At 40.7% G+C, this 18,440-nt stretch overlaps 1 protein-coding gene across 2 annotated transcripts in view; it reads right to left on the bottom strand.

Annotated features, from left to right (window-relative positions):
- The window catches only part of akap1b (A kinase (PRKA) anchor protein 1b), a 35,017-nt gene extending 17,620 nt beyond the window's left edge, over window positions 1-17,397 (bottom strand). Inside the window, exons 1-6 of one of the 2 annotated variants that reach the window (XM_049725715.2) lie at window positions 17,231-17,373; window positions 10,268-10,299; window positions 8,659-10,193; window positions 5,234-5,358; window positions 2,984-3,110; window positions 2,710-2,837 (exon numbers count right to left, since the gene is read on the bottom strand). In XM_049725715.2, the coding sequence (XP_049581672.1) occupies window positions 2,710-2,837; window positions 2,984-3,110; window positions 5,234-5,358; window positions 8,659-10,168 (1,890 nt within the window). In that variant the 5' untranslated portion in view covers window positions 10,169-10,193; window positions 10,268-10,299; window positions 17,231-17,373. Of the gene's footprint in view, window positions 1-2,709; window positions 2,838-2,983; window positions 3,111-5,233; window positions 5,359-8,658; window positions 10,194-10,267; window positions 10,300-17,230 lie in introns of both variants that reach the window. The other variant, XM_049725714.1, reaches the window with a different exon arrangement.
- Between the last annotated feature and the right edge of the window lie 1,043 nt (window positions 17,398-18,440).

The following is an 18,440-nucleotide window of genomic DNA, read 5'->3' as shown; positions in this document are numbered from 1 at the left end:
AGATCAGGGAATGTTTGAGAATATTTGTCATTTTCACATGTCCTGAGTGTTATATACACACACACACGCACGCACGCACACACACACACACACACACACACACACACACACACACACACACACACACACACACACACACACACACACACACACACACACACACACACACACACACACACACACACACACACACACACACACACACACACACACACACACACACACACACACACACACACACACACACACACACACACACACACACACACACACACACACACACACACACACACACACACACACACACACACACACACACAGTGCCTTGCGAAAGTATTTGGCCCCCTTGAACCTTTCAACATTTCACCACATTTCAGGCTTCAAACATAAAGATATAAAATTTTAATTTTTTGTCAAGAATCAACAAGTGGGACACAATCGTGACGTGGAACGAAATTTATTGGATAATTTAAACTTTTTTAACAAATAAAAAACTAAAAAGTGGGGCGTGCAATATGTACGTATATATATGTGTATATATATATATATATATATGTATATATATATGTGTATATATATATATGTGTATATATATATGTGTATATATATATATATATATATATATATATATATATATATATGCACACACACACACACACACACACACACACACACACACACACACACACACACAGGTCCAAAAAATTAAAGGAACACTTTGAAGACACAGATTTCAATGGTGAAAAAAAAGTTGGATATCTTATACTGATATGGACAGTTTAATGTCTCAGGAACAAAAGGATGCCACATCTTTTGATGGAAATAAAAGTTTTCAGCCTACAGAGGGCTCAGTGTAGAGACACCCCAAAAATCAAAGTGAAAAAATGATGTGGCAGGCTCGTCCATTTTGCCTAAATTCAATTTCTGCAACTCAAAATTCTTTTCAATATCTTGAGTGGCCCCCACGAGCTTGTATGCATGCTTGACAAACAGCATGCTCCTAATGAGACGACGGATGGTGTCTTGTGGGATGTCCTCCCAGATCTGTCTAAGGGCATCAGCAAGCTCCTGTAAAGTCTGAGGAGCAACCTGGCGGCGTCTGATGGACCGAAACATTATGTCCCAGAGGTGTTCTATCGGGCTTAGATCAGGTGATCGTGAGGGCCATTCAATTGTGTCAATTCCTTCATCCTCCAGATACTGTCTGCATACTCTTGCCACATGAGGCCGGGCATTGTTGTGGATCAGGAGGAACCCAGGACCTACTGCACCAGCGTAGGGTCTGACCATGGGTGCAAGGATTTCATTCCGATACCTAATGTCAGACTGCCGTTCTCTCGCCTGTAGAGGTCTGTTTGTCCCTCCATGGAAATGCCTCCCCAGACCATCACTGACCCACCACCGAAATGGTCATGCTTAATGATGTTGCAGGCAGCATAGCGCTCTCCTTGGCTTTTCCAGACCCTTTCACATCTATCATAGGTGCTCAGAGGAAACCTGCTCTCATCTGTGAAAAGGACAGGGCGCCAGTGGCGGACTTGCCAATTCTGCTATTCTATGGCAAATGCCAATCGAGCTCCACGGTGCTGAGCAATGAGCACAGGGCACACTACAGGACGTCGTGCCCTGAGGCCACCCTCGTGAAGTCTGTTTCTAACTGTTTGGGCATTCTGTAGGGCTCGGGCAGTGCTCAACCTGTTCCTCCTTGCACAAAGTAGCAGATATCAGTCCTGCTGATGGAATGAAGACCGTCTACAGCCCTGTCCAGCTCTCCTAGAGTAACTGCCTGTCTCCTGGAATCTCCTCCATGCTCTGGAGGTTGTACTGGGAGACACATCAAATCTTCTTGCAACAGCACGCATGGATGTGCCATCCTGGAGGAGTTGGACAATCTGCGCAACTTCAGGAGGAGTTGGACAATCTGCGCAACTTCAGGAGGGTTAAGAAATCGCCGCATCCTCCCAGTCATGATAATGACTCTAGCTAAGGCCAACACTTGTGGAAAAACAGTTAAAAAAGATCAAGAGGGAGAAACTTGAAATGGCCTCCACCTGCAAAACCAGTCCTGTTTTGGGGACCATCTCGTTGTTGCCCCTCTAGTGCACCTGTTGTTAATTCCATCAACACCAATGCAGCTATAACTGATTAACAACCCCTTCTGCCACGTACCTGACCAAAACCTTATCAGAAAAGTGTAATTGGATTCATTCCATACCCTGATAAAAAACTGTTTCTTTAATTTTTTTGAGCAGTATATAAAAAAACTATATATATATATATATATATATATATATATATATATATATATATATATATATATATGCGCATTATTACTAAAAATAACTCAACTTTAAGCATTAATTAACTAGAAGTAAATTCAAATTTGGTTATGTCACTAAAAATAACTCAACTTTAAGCATTAATTGACTAGAAGTAAATTCAAATTTGGTTATGTCTGAAGCAAACAACATAAATGGTAGTTACTAGTCACACATCAAAAGTTGAGTTGGATTTTATTTTACTATAATATAGCTTTACACATTATTTGAGTCAAAAATGCTACTTAAAACACTGCTAGTTCCATGGGAATTATTTGACTGTAGAGGTGAATTGTATGATTTGTATTATTTTTTTACTATCAAAATGTTAAAAAAAAAAAAAAAAAAACATCAAATGTAATGAGTGTAGAAGACAAAGAGTTACCCTTACCCATGAAGTCATGGGGAGTGATGGCAATGTGAGGGGTGGTGGTGGAGGAGCATAAAGGTTGGTCAAATCCAAATCTTTAAACTTCTTCCCAATCAGAGACAGGGCTTTGTCAACTTGTTGTTGCATACCTGCATGGATGTCAAACATGAGGTTAAACCTGTTTAAATATCAATTGTGAAAAAAAATACAGAAAAGCACTTGAGAGCTAAATTCTTTAGAGAGTCAGTTCTCTTTTCACAAGATTCTATGAAAATTGAGAGTCCCCGCAACTCACCCTCTATGTGACAGATTTGGAACTCCTGTGTGTAAGGCAGGGTTGAGATGTATATCTTTGCACCAGAGGTCTGCTTAAGAAAACCCACATATCTTCCTTGCTTCCCAATTAATCGCCCAACCAGAAGCTGAAAACGAAAGACAGCCAAAGAATGTACAGACTTTAATCTTAATATTGTGGCTGAAATAAATTACCGTATTTTTCGGACTATAAGTCGCGGGGGGTTCAGTTTGGGTGGGGGGGCAACTTATACTCAGGAGTGACATATCTGAAATTATTCACAAATTTTTACTTGATCATTAACACATTACTTACTTACTAGTATAGTTGATCACATGTTTTCACTTTAAACCGCATGAGGGCGCACTACGGCTGTGGAATAATTGGAGTCTCACTGACAATGAGTTCCATTCACTGACTTCCGGAGTCAGGAGATTTCATGATTTGGAGTGACACAGATGGTTCGATAAACTTGTTATTTATGTTATAGTTATTTGACATATAGTTTATTTAGAGTAGCAACGTGTATGTTGTTAGACTTCAGTAGTTTCTGATTGTCTAGCAAGGCCGTGAAGGCGGGGGGGGGGGGAGCGATCCAGGGCGCATGCTATAGCACTGTGTGTTGGCTCATATCGAGCTCTTGTCTTGTGAAATAAAGAGCCGATTACGAAACCCACATCTTGCCAGGTACTTTGGTAACGCTACAATATAGTTATATACGTAGATCTGTGGAATAATTGGAGCCGCAGCTGACGACGGGGCTGACAACGGGGCTGACGTCAGTGGCGCACGTAGGTCAGGAGTCAACAGCGGTTTTTTTTGTTTTTGTTTTTTTTTTGACACAGAGGATGAATATTCCGATGGATTTAATGATTTGGAGTGACACAGATGGTTTGATAAACGTGTTATTTATGTTATAGTTATTTGAATAACTGTTAATGTTACATCAGGCCCGTTCTCAGCTCCTCATTTGTGTTTATGTCACGTTAGCATACCGTATCGTTTAGCCCAGGGGTCCGCGGACCGGTACATGGGTCACTCGGGCGGCCAAGCCCCACAGAAAATAAAAAAAAAAAAAAAAAAAAAAAAAATTATCGACGATCAATTAATTCAGGTCAAGACGCTCGTCCCGGTCACGTGACATGTTTCCCCAGTCGAGCCCGCAGAGCTAGCAAAAATGAGTAAAAATTTATTTTGAAAAATATAAACAAATAGGCGATTTTCTCCCAATTACGTCCATCGGTTCAGGTCAAGACGCTCGTCTCGATCAAGTGAGATGTCACCTTAGTCGAGCCCATGAAGCAAGCAAAAATGAGCAAGAAACAGAGATGTTTGGAAAGCTTCTTCGGAAAGGGGGAAAAAAAACAATGAGGAGACGGAAGAAGAAGAGGCTACGACTTCTAAGAAAAGGAAACCTGCATTAAAAGAACATTTCTGGAGTCCTACTTAAAATATGGATTTATCGCCACAGGTGACTCTGACGCGCCAAGCCCACTCTGCATAATATGTGGCGACAGGCTCGCTAACGAGGCAATGAAGCCTTCAAAACTGCTTCAGCACATGAAGACCAAGCATCCTGCATTAAAAGACAAACCTTAACCACTTCAGGTGTCATTGTCTCCGATTACGCCTATATGGGACCGGCTCCTTTCTGAGAAACAAGCTCAGTGCTCCTACTAATTCAACGTAATGGTGAGTTTTATCTTTATGTTGTTTATACTTGTTTTTATGCCAGTGGTATCATTTTATTTCATCGTATTTATATATTTATTATAAATGTATTATTTATTTATATAAATGTATTATTTATTTATATAAAGGCCGGTCCGCGAAAATATTTCTGACACGTAACCGGTCCGTGCCGCAAAAAATGTTGGAGACCACTGGTTTAGCCTGTTGTTGCTGGTTCATGTCTGTTCTTGGTGTTGGATTTTGTCAAATAAATTTCCCCCAAAATGCGACTTAAACTCCGGTGCGACTTATGTTTGTTTTTCCTCTTTATTGTGCATTTTATAGGTGATGCGACTTGTACTCCGGAGCGACTTTTAGTCCGAAAAATACGGTATGTCTCCATTTCATTAAAATGTTCATGAACAATCAAGCCAGCCATTGGCACACCTCTCCAAGCGTGTTGGTGTCAGGCCCTAAACTTTTAAAGGAATATTTATGACAAGGTAGCAACTCTAATTCTGTGCTAAAAAGGTAGGGAAATTGGACTAATGTACATGTATAAGACTTATAATGCCTCACCTTTGGCACTTCAATCTCCCAGATGACTAGCTCAGAACTTGAAGAGGAAGCATGGGTACTATAACTTTCTCTAGCACCCATAGTACAGCCACTATCCACAGAGTCCATACTGTTCACATCAGAGCCTATACAGCAGCAGGTACAGTCATCAATTTTCAGCAGCAAAAACAAACAATGAATCAGAATCAAAGTTAACACGATGCTAAGAAGCTAGACATAATTTGCCAGTTGTAATGATCAGCTCTGTTTGCACGCCCCTTGAACATAAAATACCGTAATTTCTGGACTATAAACCGCACCTAACTATAAGCCCACTTTTAGTTTTGTGTTATTATTTTTCACTTCAACAATGCAATTTGCTGCCATTTGCAATATATTTTCAATTGCACTACTGAGATAAGACAGTTTTGTTTACAGTCAAAGTGTGAATGCCTTGAGAGGTTAATTAAACTTATAGTTTTGTTGATCATATTTTGCACTGAAACAACTCCTTTGAGCAATTTAATTCAAGTTTGCAGCTGAAACCTGACGAAAAAAAATAAAGTTACGTGTATTTTTCAACAGAGGTGAGCTATTTTCGCTCCCCTCCCTGAAGGACATTTACACCTCCCATCTCACCCGCAAGGCGACCACGATTGTGTGTGATGTGAGTCACTCTTTGTTTGATCTTCTGCCATCTGGGAAGAGGTACAGGAGCCTGCGCTCCCGCACCACCAGACTCACCAACAGCTTCACACTCCAGGCTGTTAGGATCCTGAACTCTCTCCCCCCTCCTGCGTAACGTTCTGTACTTTTGCGCTATGTTCTGACTGCCTGCTGTATGCACACTTGCTCCATTTTTGCTTCTCTTATTTATTATGTTATTTGTTCATTTATTATTTATTCATCGCTCTTATTTATTCATTGTTTGTGCCATCTTGTTTTTACTTTTTGTGTTGTTTACTTGTATGTAGTATATTGTGTACTATGTCTTGTCACTGTGGGATAGTGGGATACGTAATTTTGATCTCTTTGTACGTCTTGGCATGTGAAGAAATTGACAATAAAGCAGACTTTGACTTTTTTTGACTTTTGACTATTTTCATTATTTTAGAGCAGGTTGAATCGATTAAACCAGAATTGAATTTAATCGAAATTAATCGATTTAGTACCTTCAGAATCAAAATCGAATCGATTTAGGAAATTGGCCATGATATCCAGCCCGAGTCGTCGCTGACATTTATGCATGTTTGTATGTTTGCAGAGCTCCTTCATTTCTGTCAAAAAACATTATGTTAATAATATCTTTCCTGACAATCGTCTGTGTATATTCTCTTGCAAATGATAATTAAACATTCAAACACCTGCAATTTTTAGTCTGGTGCGGTTTAATTATGAGCAAAACAAGATTTTCCCCTAATTTTAGCTAGTGCGGTTTATAATCAGGTGCGGTTTATAGTCCAGAAATTACGGTTATTATAATACAAAATGTTTGCCCATAGTCTCTGGCTCGCTGCCATAACACGTTTCTAACCATACTTCTTGCAGTGGTCATCACAAGCTACAAAAAAAGTCTAAAATTAGTGACGTTATAGTTTACACCAGGGGTCACCAACCTTTCTTAAACCGAGAGCTACTTCCTGGGTACTGATTAAGGCAAAGGGCTACCAGTTTGACACGCACTTCTGAAATAGCAAATTTGCTCAATTTGGCTTTCACTATGTGTTATTATTGTCATTTCCAGTTCATATGTAAGTGTGATTTTAACAAGAATAGCAAAAATACAGTCAAACCTTGGTTTTTGACCACAATCCGTTCCAGAAGGTGGTTCGAGAAGCGAATCGGTCGAATTCCGAATCTATTTTTCCCATTACAAATAATGGGAATTTTTTTTATCCGTTTCAAGACAAAACACCCCGCCTTTTTTAAGCATTATTTTTCATTTGCGCATATTTGTCCGATCGCGCAACTGCAGCTCACCGCCGAACGTGCAACCGTAGCGCGTCGCCCACCGCGCAACTGCACCACGCTGGTCGCATTATTGTGACAGAGCCGTCGCTGTAATTTAGAAAATATTTTTAAAGTCCTGATGTACTTTCAAAAATGTAAGTGGACCTCAGTGCGCAGGGAGCTTAATTAGGCCCGATCGCCCAACTGCAGCGCACCGCCGAACGCGCAACAGTAGCACGTCGCTGACCGTGCAACTGCACCGCGCTGGTCGCATTATTGCGACAGAGCCGTCGCTAAAATTTAAAAAATATTTTTAAAGTCCTGATGTACTTTCCAAAATGTAAGTGGACCTCAGTGCGCAGGGAGATTAATTTGGTTCGATCGCGCAACCGCAGTGCGCCGGGCGCTCACTGTCGCATTGCTTTAAGAGCGTCTTTGTGTTTAAGGATGACTTTACTGCTCCCACTTGCTTTCTTTGGAGGCATGATTAGGGGTTAATACAATCGTCAAAGTAACGAAAATACAATAACAACAGTCAGTCGGCATCCGGGCCGCGAGGTCGGGTTTTCTCGGGTCCTCCCGGCTCATCTCGCGAGGTTCGACCTCCGAATTTTGTTCGACAACTGAAGCTAAAAAATCTTGAATTTTTTGTTTGAAATCCGATTTGTTCGAGAACCAGGACGTTCGAAAACCGAGGTTTGACTGTAAAATAAATAGATGCATCTCACTGACAAGTGCCGCGATTTGAGCTAATTTTAGAACAATCCTGCGGGCGACTCATGCGGTCCTCACGGGCGACCTGGTGCCCGCGGGCACCGTGTTGGTGACCCCTGGTTTACACCATAGTCCGGTTGCGTATACTGTAGATGGCGGGGAAAATATGCACATAGAGAAAAAAAGACATTTGTACAAGTAGCCTACATTGTCCTGAAATATCTGTGTATTAACAAAATATCTAAGGTAGTAACTACTGTAGCAATCAATCCAATCTATTGACAATGTTATTTATTTTGAATGCTGATTTTTGATTTTGACATTTGAGATCTGACCCATCGAGTTGAATAGACTTGCTTTCTTCCTACTACATTTGAAAATATTACCGCTAAAGACAAAAAAAAATGGCACAGTGAATAGAAGGAATTATACGATATATGAAACCGAAACCCAATTATACTGTTTTCATTCAAAATATCAGCAATCTTATTTTTGTTTGCATTATTTTGTACTACTAGGGAGTGCTAAAATTTTATTCTGACTTGAGATTAGCACAATAAAAGTTTTCATAACTCCTAATTTTTACCTTTATTTCATTCATTTAGGTTCTGTTCAGAAATAATTCATTTGGTGTATTAATTATTAAAAATATTTTTTATATTACATCATGAAACAATTTCTGTGAAGGGGTGCAATTGATACAATATTAATTTTAGGCCATATCGCCATGCTCTATCTTTGAGGTTCCACCGCATATTTCACTTTGATCAAAAGTGACTCACCTCCAGACTGGTCTGTTTCCACTTCACATCCCTGAGGTCCATTCCTTACGTTTATTCCATCAAGCATCTTAACACCACACACAGTATTCACAGAATTTTCTCCAGCCAAAGGGAAAATAATTTCATCTGCGGGTGTCTCAATAAGTGATTGGGTTTGTGTTACTTCTTTTTCTGACAAGTCTGTAATCTGGAAGACATCCATTTTGCTGTCCATTACACTATGTTGGTGATTCTCATTGCTGAAGCCGTCCTCAGAGTGACAGGTGCTGCAAGCAGAGTCCTCAGTCTGTGTAGCTGATTCATTGCCTTTCACAACGTTGTTCAGCAGAGGTATACTGTCTGCTATTTGGTGAGACAGTTTTGGCATAGGTTCTTTTTGTGTATAGTTTGTCTGCACTAATTCATTAACCTCTAAAGACTCCCATGAGTCGGTAAAAGACCCATTGGGCATCACTTGCTCTTTGTTTTGGGTTTCCTCACAGCCTGTTTGATGGTGGGTTGACAATCGAGGATGGTGACACTGCTGGCTTGAGTCAGAAACCTGGCAGTTGATGCCACCAAAGACCTGCTGGGTGGCTGCTGAGATGACCTCCGTTATGAGTCCAGCTGCCAGAACTTCCAGATCTTGCTCCTCACCATTATGCCTGGGAACCTGGATTTCCTGTGATGTCAATGATGTAGTTTGGGCTTTAGGAGTCAGGACCAGACAGTTGGGTGTGCTGGTTAGAATGAGTTGATTTGAATCTTGCACTGAAATGTGTTTGTCTCGAGACTCGAATTGTGATGAGACCACTCTCCGTGCTTCAATGGGTATGATCGCACCACCATCATCCTGTGCTGTCGTAGTGGTGTGGGTCTGAGCAACTTCACCCTCTGGCTCAGGCCGTTCTGCATCAGCAAGGCACCCTGACGTCGTAGTGGTTGAGGGGCTAATATTGGTGGCTTGGCAGGACAAGACCATGTTTTTGATAGTGATTTCTGAAGCAGACGCTGACTTTCTCTTTAGATCGAGATTTGCCTCTGAACCACAGGAGGGTACTGGGCTTTTTTTCAGGTCTCCATGATCTTTTACTGATACACTGAAACTCTCATCCTGTTCATACGGCAGCAGAGTTGAAACTGTGGGTTTCTGAACTTCCACTTGTATTCCACATGTTTCAACAGCTGTCTCTTTAAGAGTCTGCCCCATATTGGATGCTGTGTCTGTATCATCAACATGATTTTGGAACATATTTTCCTGCTCCTCATCGTTTATACTGGCTTTTGGATCTCTGCAGGTCAAGTGATGTTTTGTGTTGTGTGTAGTAGATACAGTGTCTTTCTCGACCACACCATTGGGCCCCGTTCCCGTTGTTATACACAATCTCAGGGATGCATTAGTTGGACTGTCATCTGGGGCGTCATGGCTGATGAGGCGCTCTTTCTTACGCGAGGTGTACCACCACCAGCCGATCAGTGCAAGGACTCCAGGTAGTGTGTAGGGCACAATCGAGCGAAACCTTAGAGGCATCTCCTCAGGACACTAGCAGCTACACCTGAACAGAGGGAAAAGGAAAGATGTATCTCAGCCATTGTAATCTTTTGTTCAGACAAGGTGTGTAGGTCTTACCTTAAAAACCTTTCCAACAGTTTCAGCAGCAACTTAAGAATCAAGAATTAAGAATCATTATTACCAAGGTGACAAGTTGTGCTGCATGATATTGAAAAATGATGCAATATGGAACTCTGAATTGTGCTTTGACACTACGAGTATATAGTTAAACATCCTTGTTCCAAGTTAACGTTACTAGCTACAGTATTATTGCAAATTTCGCATTCTTTTAAAGAGTCAAAAGCATTATTAATTAAATTAATCATCCACAATACAGTATACTGTATATATCTTAACGTGACTGTAATAAAGCATATTTGGCCAAAGCTGCAATTCTAGTGGTTTAATGTGTACTTTGTTGATGTTAATGTTGAAAGTGAAAGAAAAAAGCTACAAGTACATCCGGTGCTGCTGCTTCATCATTCTCACCGAAGAAGCAGGCATGCAAGATGAGCTTCCTACGAGGGGCCAACTTTCATTTTGCACAACAAGGGTTTAAAGTAGTGATGACAGAATGCCCAAATTCTAACATTGATTGGAAAAAAAAATGTATAAAGTACCTCGATACCAGTACCAAAACAGTACAACAAAAATCTAAAAATCAACAAAAGTTGCACATGTAAAACTGACATAAGAACTTTAGTTTTTATTTTATTATGAATTCAAAATATTACGATTTGCTTCGTCAGAAAGTAATATTCTAAGCAAATACACTTAACATTAAAACACAAAATAATGCCTGACCTATTCATGTGATGTCTACTGTAATGCAGTCTTGAGCGGGTGATGATCATTTTCATGGCCAGTTAAATGATTTAAATGAATTAATAAAAGGCCAAGAGCGAGTGTGACTATCCTACCACAGTCCAGTTACTACAAACCGGATTCGGTTAAAGTTGGGAAATTGTGTAAAATGTAAATAAAAACAAAATACAATGATTTGAAAATCCTTTTCAACCTATTTCCAATTGAATACACTACAAAGACAACATATTTAATGCTCAAAGTCAAACTTTATTTTCTTTTTCAAATAATAATGAACTTAGAATTCCATGGCTGCAATACGTGCAGAAGAAGTTGGGAAAGGGCATGTTTACCACTTCGTTACATCACCTTTCCTTTTAATAACACTCAATAAACATTTTGGAAGAGAGGAAACTAATTCTCAGCTTCTCATGTGAAATTCTTTCCCATTCTTGCTTGATGAACCGCTTCAGTTGTTCAACAGTCCGGGGTCTTCCCTGTCGTATTTTACGCTTCATAATGCGCCACACATTTTCAATGGGAGACAGGTCTGGACTGCAAGCGGGCCAGGGGAGAACCTGGACTCTTTTACTTTGAAGCCACGCTGTTGTAACACGTGCAGAATGTGGCTTGGCATTATCTTGCTGAAATAAGCAGCGGCGTCCATGAAAAAGACGTCGCTTGGATGGCAGCATATGTTACTCCGAAATCTGTATGTACTTTTCAGCATTTATGTTGCCTACACAGAAATGTAAGTCACCCATGCCATGGGAACTAATGCACCCCCATACCATCACAGATGCTGGCTTGCGCTGATAACAGACTGGATGGTCCGCTTCCTCTTTGGTCCGGAGGACACGACGTCCAGTGTTTCCAAAAACAACTTAGAAAGTGGACTCATCAGACCACAAAACACTTTTCCATTGTGCATCAGTCCATTTTACATGAGCTCGGGCCCAGAGAACTATGAACTATTATGGACCGTAGATGTTGAAATCCCTAAATTCCTTGCAATTTTGCTTTGAGAAATGTTGTTCTTAAACTGTTCAACTATTTTCTCACAGTTGTGGACAAAGTGGGGAACCTCGCTCCATCCTTGCTTGTGAATGGCTGAGCATGTTTGGGGAGGCTCCTTTTATACCCAATCATGGTACCCACCTGTTCCAAATTAGCCTGATCACATGTGGTATGTTCCTAATAGGTGTTTGATGAGCTTTTCTCAGCTTTCTCAGTTTGAACATTAAATATGTTGCCTTTGTAGTGTATTCAATTGAATATGGGTTGAGAAGGATTTTCAAATCATTGTATTTTGTTTTTATTTACATTTTACACAATTTTCCAACTTCAACTGAATCCGGTTAGTAGATTCAGGGAGGTATTGAGGTTGTGGTCAGGCCTGATAATGTTGATGGGACAGTTGAAACAGATACAACAGAAAGTGACGAGTGACAGCGGATGACGAAAACTCTTTTCAACTGCTACTGGACAGCATCCATCCATCCATCCTTCCATCCATCTATCCATCCATCCATCCATCCATCTTCTACCGATTTTACAAGGTTGTGTCGCGGGGGGCATCAGCTTTAAGAGGGACGCCCAGACTTCCCTCTTCCCAGGCACTTCGTCCAACTCATCCCAGGGAACCCCAAGGCATTCCCAGGTCAGCTGAGAGACAGTCCCTCCAGCGCGTTCTGGGTCGTCCTCAGGGTTTCCTGCTGGTGGGACATGCCCGGAACACCAGGGAGGCGTCCAGGACGCATCCTAATGAGATGCCCGAGCCAACTCATCTGGCTTCTCTCGACATGGAGGAGCAGCAGTCCCTCACGGATGACCGAGCTTCTCACACTATCTCCATAGGAGAGCCCGTACACCGAGCGGAGGAAACTCATTTTGGGATATTGTTCTTTTGATCACGACCCATAGCTCATGACCATAGGTGAGGGCAGGAACATAGATTGACCGGTCAATCGAGAGCTTTGCCTTTTGGCTCAGCTCCCTCTTCACCACAACGGACCGGTACAGAGCCCGCAATCAAATTATCCAATGTCAATTAATTTGAGAAAAATATTACAACAATTCCAACCACCTCAAGGGAAAAAAGTCAAATGTTTTTCTATTGGATAAGACATTACATATTTAACCAGTACGTCCACTTTTTGTATAATATTTTACTAAAAATTTCATTTTCCATACTGCTTGTCCGCATGGGGGTCGCCGGCGAGTTGGAGCCTATCCCAGCTGTCATCCTGCAGTAGGCGTGGGACACCCTGAACTGGTCACCAGCCAATCGCAGCGCACACAGAGACAAACAACCATCCACACGCACTCACACTTATGGGCAATTTGGAATGAATAGAATAGAATAGAATAGAATAGAATAGAATAGAATAGAATAGAATAGAATAGAATAGAATAGAATAGAATAGAATAGAATGCTCTTTATTGTCATTTTACAACTTAGTTATACAACGAAATTCGGATAGCTGCTCCCTTCCTAGTGCAAACATACAAAATTTAAAAAAGTATAAAAGGAAGTCTGAGAATAAAAGTGAAAGATCTTATTTACATTAGTCTAAGAATGAAGGTTAAAAAAATCTTATTTACAGTATGTTTAATGTGGGTATCTGTATGAACATGAATGAGGTTTGTACAGAAAGTAAATAAATAGTAAATAGTGCTCAATCAGCCTACCATGCATATTTTTGGTATGTGAGGTTACCCGGAGAAAACCCACGCAGGCAAGGGGAGAACATGCAAACTCCACAGGGATGGCTGAAGCCAGAATCAAACCCACAACCCCTGAACTGTGAGGCAGACGTGCTAACCAGTGCTCCATCATGCACTGTACTTAACCTTTTTTTTGAATAAAAATTTTGTTGCTAAATGGTATGACATAAGAATTCTTCCAATTTAAAATATTGGGTCGATAAATGGTGGGTAACGTTGACTTAAACCAGGGGTCTCAAACTCCAGTCCTCGGGGGCCGCATTCCTACTTGTTTTCCAAGTTTCCCTCGTTAAACACACTTGATTTAATTATCAGGCTCCTGCAGAACGTGAGGATGAACTGATCATTTGAATCAGGTGTGTTTAACGAGGGAAACTTAGAAAACATGTAGGAATGCGGGCCCCGAGGACTGGAGTTTGAGACCCCTGACTTAAACAAAGGTCCATTTCTTCATACATTTGTATCCAGCAGAGCAGCCCATCGTCCACAAAATGACAAGTAAGTGTAGTACAGTGATACCTTTATTTACGAACGCCTGTACTTACATTTTGTGTTATGAATCGGAGCCTCGCAATTTTTTTGCATCTACTTACGAACGAATTTTCGACTTCTGAACCAACGCCCCAGTCATCCCACTCCACCCCGAGCCTCGTCTTCTTTACTCTGCCATTTCTGTGAAAATTGGTACCCTCTGCTGCAGGAGCATGCACGCATTGAGTGAAAGGCAGAAGCCGTTGCCATGCGATAGACAGTACCAGCTTGTTTTCAATAAAAACATGAAAAACACACCTTTTTTTGTCAATTTCCATTTTTAGAAGCTAGGTTACTTTTCTTTTTTCAAGTTCTCACTCGTGTTGTGCGCGAGGTGCGTTCATTGAACACACACAGTTGGAAATGATTGCACCAAAAAGTAACAAGTATGCGAGTACATTGCAAGGAGTAGTACGTGGAAGCAAACAATAATTTATTAGTCTGACTTTTTGTATGACTTCTCGGTATTTTTAGCAAGTGCAGAAAATTTGAAGAGTCCCCCCCCCAAGCAAAGTTAAGAGGTCAAAAATAAAGCGACATTTATTTTTGTTATAAATGTTTAAAAAGCAAAAATAAAAGTGTTGTTTTGGTTTTCTGTGTCTTACACAGAGCAATAGGGCAAAAAGTGTGACGTTTGGGATAGTCTGGCATGCATTACTTGCTTTAACTACATTGATTCCTATGGAAAATGTTGCTTCTATTTACAAACGTTTCTATTTACAAACCCGATCGCGGAACCAATTAACTTCGTAAGTAGAGGTACCACTGTATGTCTTTTATAAACCCACTCTACTTTATGAATGCTGCTGGCAAACTGAATTCCCCCCTGGGATCAATAAAGTATCAATCTATCTATCTATCTATCTATCTATCTATCTATCATGCGACTTGGGAATTGCATACCTAATACCTAATTTTGGACAAGGTTAAAGGTAAAGTTGGCAGGATGCTGTTAGTGTCAAACAATTGTCCCTTCAATATCAAATTGCTGTTAATCGCACTTTTCTTAAAAAGTCAACTTTGCAGGTCAAGAGTGACCATGCAACTCAACATAAAGGAACTTGTGTAGGGCTGTCATTATCAAACCTTTTTTCAGAATCAATTATTTGAATGATCTATACAATTGTATTTCTGTTCAAGAGTATTAAAAAAGCAAAAACTATTTCTGTTTAGTTACCAATTACTTTGGCTTATTTGGTAATATTAAATCAGGGGTGTCAAACTCGTTTTTATCACAGGCCATTTTATAGTTATGGCGTTCCTCATAAGAGCATTGTGACGGCGACACCAAATTAATGTATAACTGTCTTATCATATTATTGCCTATACACAGCAAATTGATGGATGACTAGTTTTGAAATGAAAAAATGTTTGTTGAATTACTGTTCAAATTGCTGTAAAAAATAGGTAACAAAAAATATTTGCAATATCTTGAAGTTATTCATCATAAATGCCAATTTGAAATTTTGGTACAGATTTTAGCAAGGATCATGGGAGTTTACATGATTTTCTTTGCAAGCTAAATTCTAAATGATATCTTGTTAGTAAAACATGTAGCACCAAAAGCTAACTGAACATTCAAAATAAGGAGAAATGCCAACTCGAACGTATCCCATGTGCTACTAGAATTACACTGTCGGTGCTTACTGCTTAGCATACTAAAGTCACACCAACCTCTAACGTCAGTGTAGCTAACAACGTTTAACTTCTATGCAAAACCAGTGACACATTTTATTAAAGACAGTCCCGTTTGGTTCCTCACCGCTTTGTTTCATCACATTTGTTTAAGTACTTTTAACGAGTAGTTAAAACGGTTGTCGACAAGTTAGCATTGACGACCACACGCGTGAAACGGAAACAACTCGGACGTCTTTCCCCTTGAACAGATACTACAAAGGGCATACCGTGACTTAAGCGTCCAACCATTTCTCCTACTGATTGCAGCTTGACAGGCTTCTGACATGTCAACACTTAAAACATTGCCACACAACAATGCAGACTAAAACATTTTATTACTAATACCAAGGAAACGTCAGAAATTAAGACCACCATCATGCAATATCAAAATACTCGGTGAATGCGTAATGTTCACAAGTTTCACATATTGTGTTAGCTTTTTAGAATGCGAAGTTACGTACAAATCAGTAAATTATTTTACTCTGCGTTGACCGGTGTTTTAGATAAATCTGACGTCGATAGCTGTGATCTAATGCTAACCGAACTGTTGGGAATAAAGCATAGCTCGTTTGGAGGCCGCAGTGTTTGACACACATTACGTTTACGAACAATCAATTTTGAAAATTCAAATCAATGAAGTAGAATTAACGGTAACGGTGGTCAATGTCAGTCCAGCAAGTCGAACTACCAAAGTGGCTTCTTTTTGGCCCAACGACTCTGACCGTGGGTTACGTCCTAAGAAAGATCTCTTGTGTCTAAGAACAGTTTCGTGTCGTCCTCGCCTATTTTTAGTCATTTATTAACTAAATTACATCAATATAAAATGCAGTAAAATGCTGACCGATGTATATTTGAGGTAATTTCAGCCAGTGTTCCACCGAACGGGCCAAAGACCTTAACGTTAGCTTGCTAACCAGCCTGCCGAAAATGAAACCAGTTTGCCAAGTGCTGTAGCAATGTAAGGCACACTGCCACTACTCTGGACATTGGCACCAGTTATTATTACGTGAATTAACACCAAAGAGGGCTGATTTTGCCAAGTTATATAAATAACAAGGGGGCTATTGGCTAACTTGTCTACGCAAATAAGAAAGGTTGAAAGATGATGCTAGTTGCTCAATGACACGGACAGAATAACGGCAATGGCTTTTAAAGAAATTAAAAATGCATGACAGCAACACGAAGGCTGTTCCTACGTTGCGTCGCAGTCAGTAGATCTGACCCAGCCACGCAGAGTGAACCTGCAGTTAACTTTAACATGCTTGGTAGCAAAAATGAATGCGAGTTGAAGATTTCACTTACAGTATTTTAAGGCCCCTGATGTTGCCACGATGAGAACAACGCAGTGTAAACGTCGATTTTGAAAAGGTGTCCAGGTACAAAGTCAATCTCTCCCCCACGTGTTGGCAGAGTAGTATCAGGCTTAAAAAAAAAAAGTACACCAAACAGCTGCTCAAATCTCGCGATGATAGTTGGTGGTACGTGCAGTCTCGTGATAACTTAACTGCACGGCGAACTGAGGTTGCGCCATACAACAGACTCTTGCACTTAACAATACCGGTTAATTTATTTTACTGAGAAATGAAAACATTGTGATAAGCTGTATCAACTTTAGAAATTTGTTACGTCGTTTACATAGAGACAGAAATAAAATCTTAAACACAGATATCAAACAGAAAGCCTGGGGGCCAAATCCTGCTCGACACATCATTGTATTTTATTTCATCTGTATGAACAAATAACAAATTTGTGTAATTGCTGTAATATAAAGGTGCGTTGTAATTAAACAATCAATGTCTTTCAGATTTCTGAGTTCGTAACCCCGATCAAACCACTAGGTGTTGGTAATTGCCCTGCTTGTCATCGGCACTGACTGTCATGCTGTCATGTGTCGTCCTGGTCACTTCCTGTTTTATTGTGTAATTTTCCTCTCGTTCCAGTTGGTGTGTCCTTCCCCTGTGCGTCCGGTCACGTGACTTCCTGATTCCAAGTGTGTGCACCTGCCCCAATGACCAACTGTCTTCACCTGTGTTCCCCTCCTTCTGTGTCCATATAACCCGCGCCTTTCCCCGTGTCCAGTCCCAGTGCGTCTTGCCTTGCTAAGAACATTAGCGATCACGAAACCCTCGAGTTCCACGTAGAAGCCTTGTTTGAACGACTTTGATCACCTATGTTAACTTGGTTACATAGTTATCTTCGTTATAGTATTAACCTCGGTTCGAGGTGCTTTGATTTCCCCTTTTTCTCCCTCGGTTCGAGGCGCCTTAGTTTCCCCCCTTTTTCCCTCATATTGAGGCGCCTTTTGTTATTACTGCCATTGGGGAAAATAAACACATCTTTGGACTTTGGAAACTCTGCTCCGCGCCTGACATTATGCACTGGCCAGACATGGATTCGGCAGAGACAGAGCAGCTGGTCGCCCAAGTACGCTCCCAGACGTCGCAGCTGGGCCAACAACAGAAGCAGGTAGACGCTCTGAGTGTTGGTGTCCAAGAACTGGTGAAGAACCAGG

This window comes from Syngnathus scovelli, chromosome 7 (assembly GCF_024217435.2).
Source record: "Syngnathus scovelli strain Florida chromosome 7, RoL_Ssco_1.2, whole genome shotgun sequence".
Taxonomy (NCBI): domain Eukaryota; kingdom Metazoa; phylum Chordata; class Actinopteri; order Syngnathiformes; family Syngnathidae; genus Syngnathus; species Syngnathus scovelli.
Note: the sequence above shows the minus strand (reverse complement) of the source record. Positions and strands in the feature narration are given on the sequence as shown.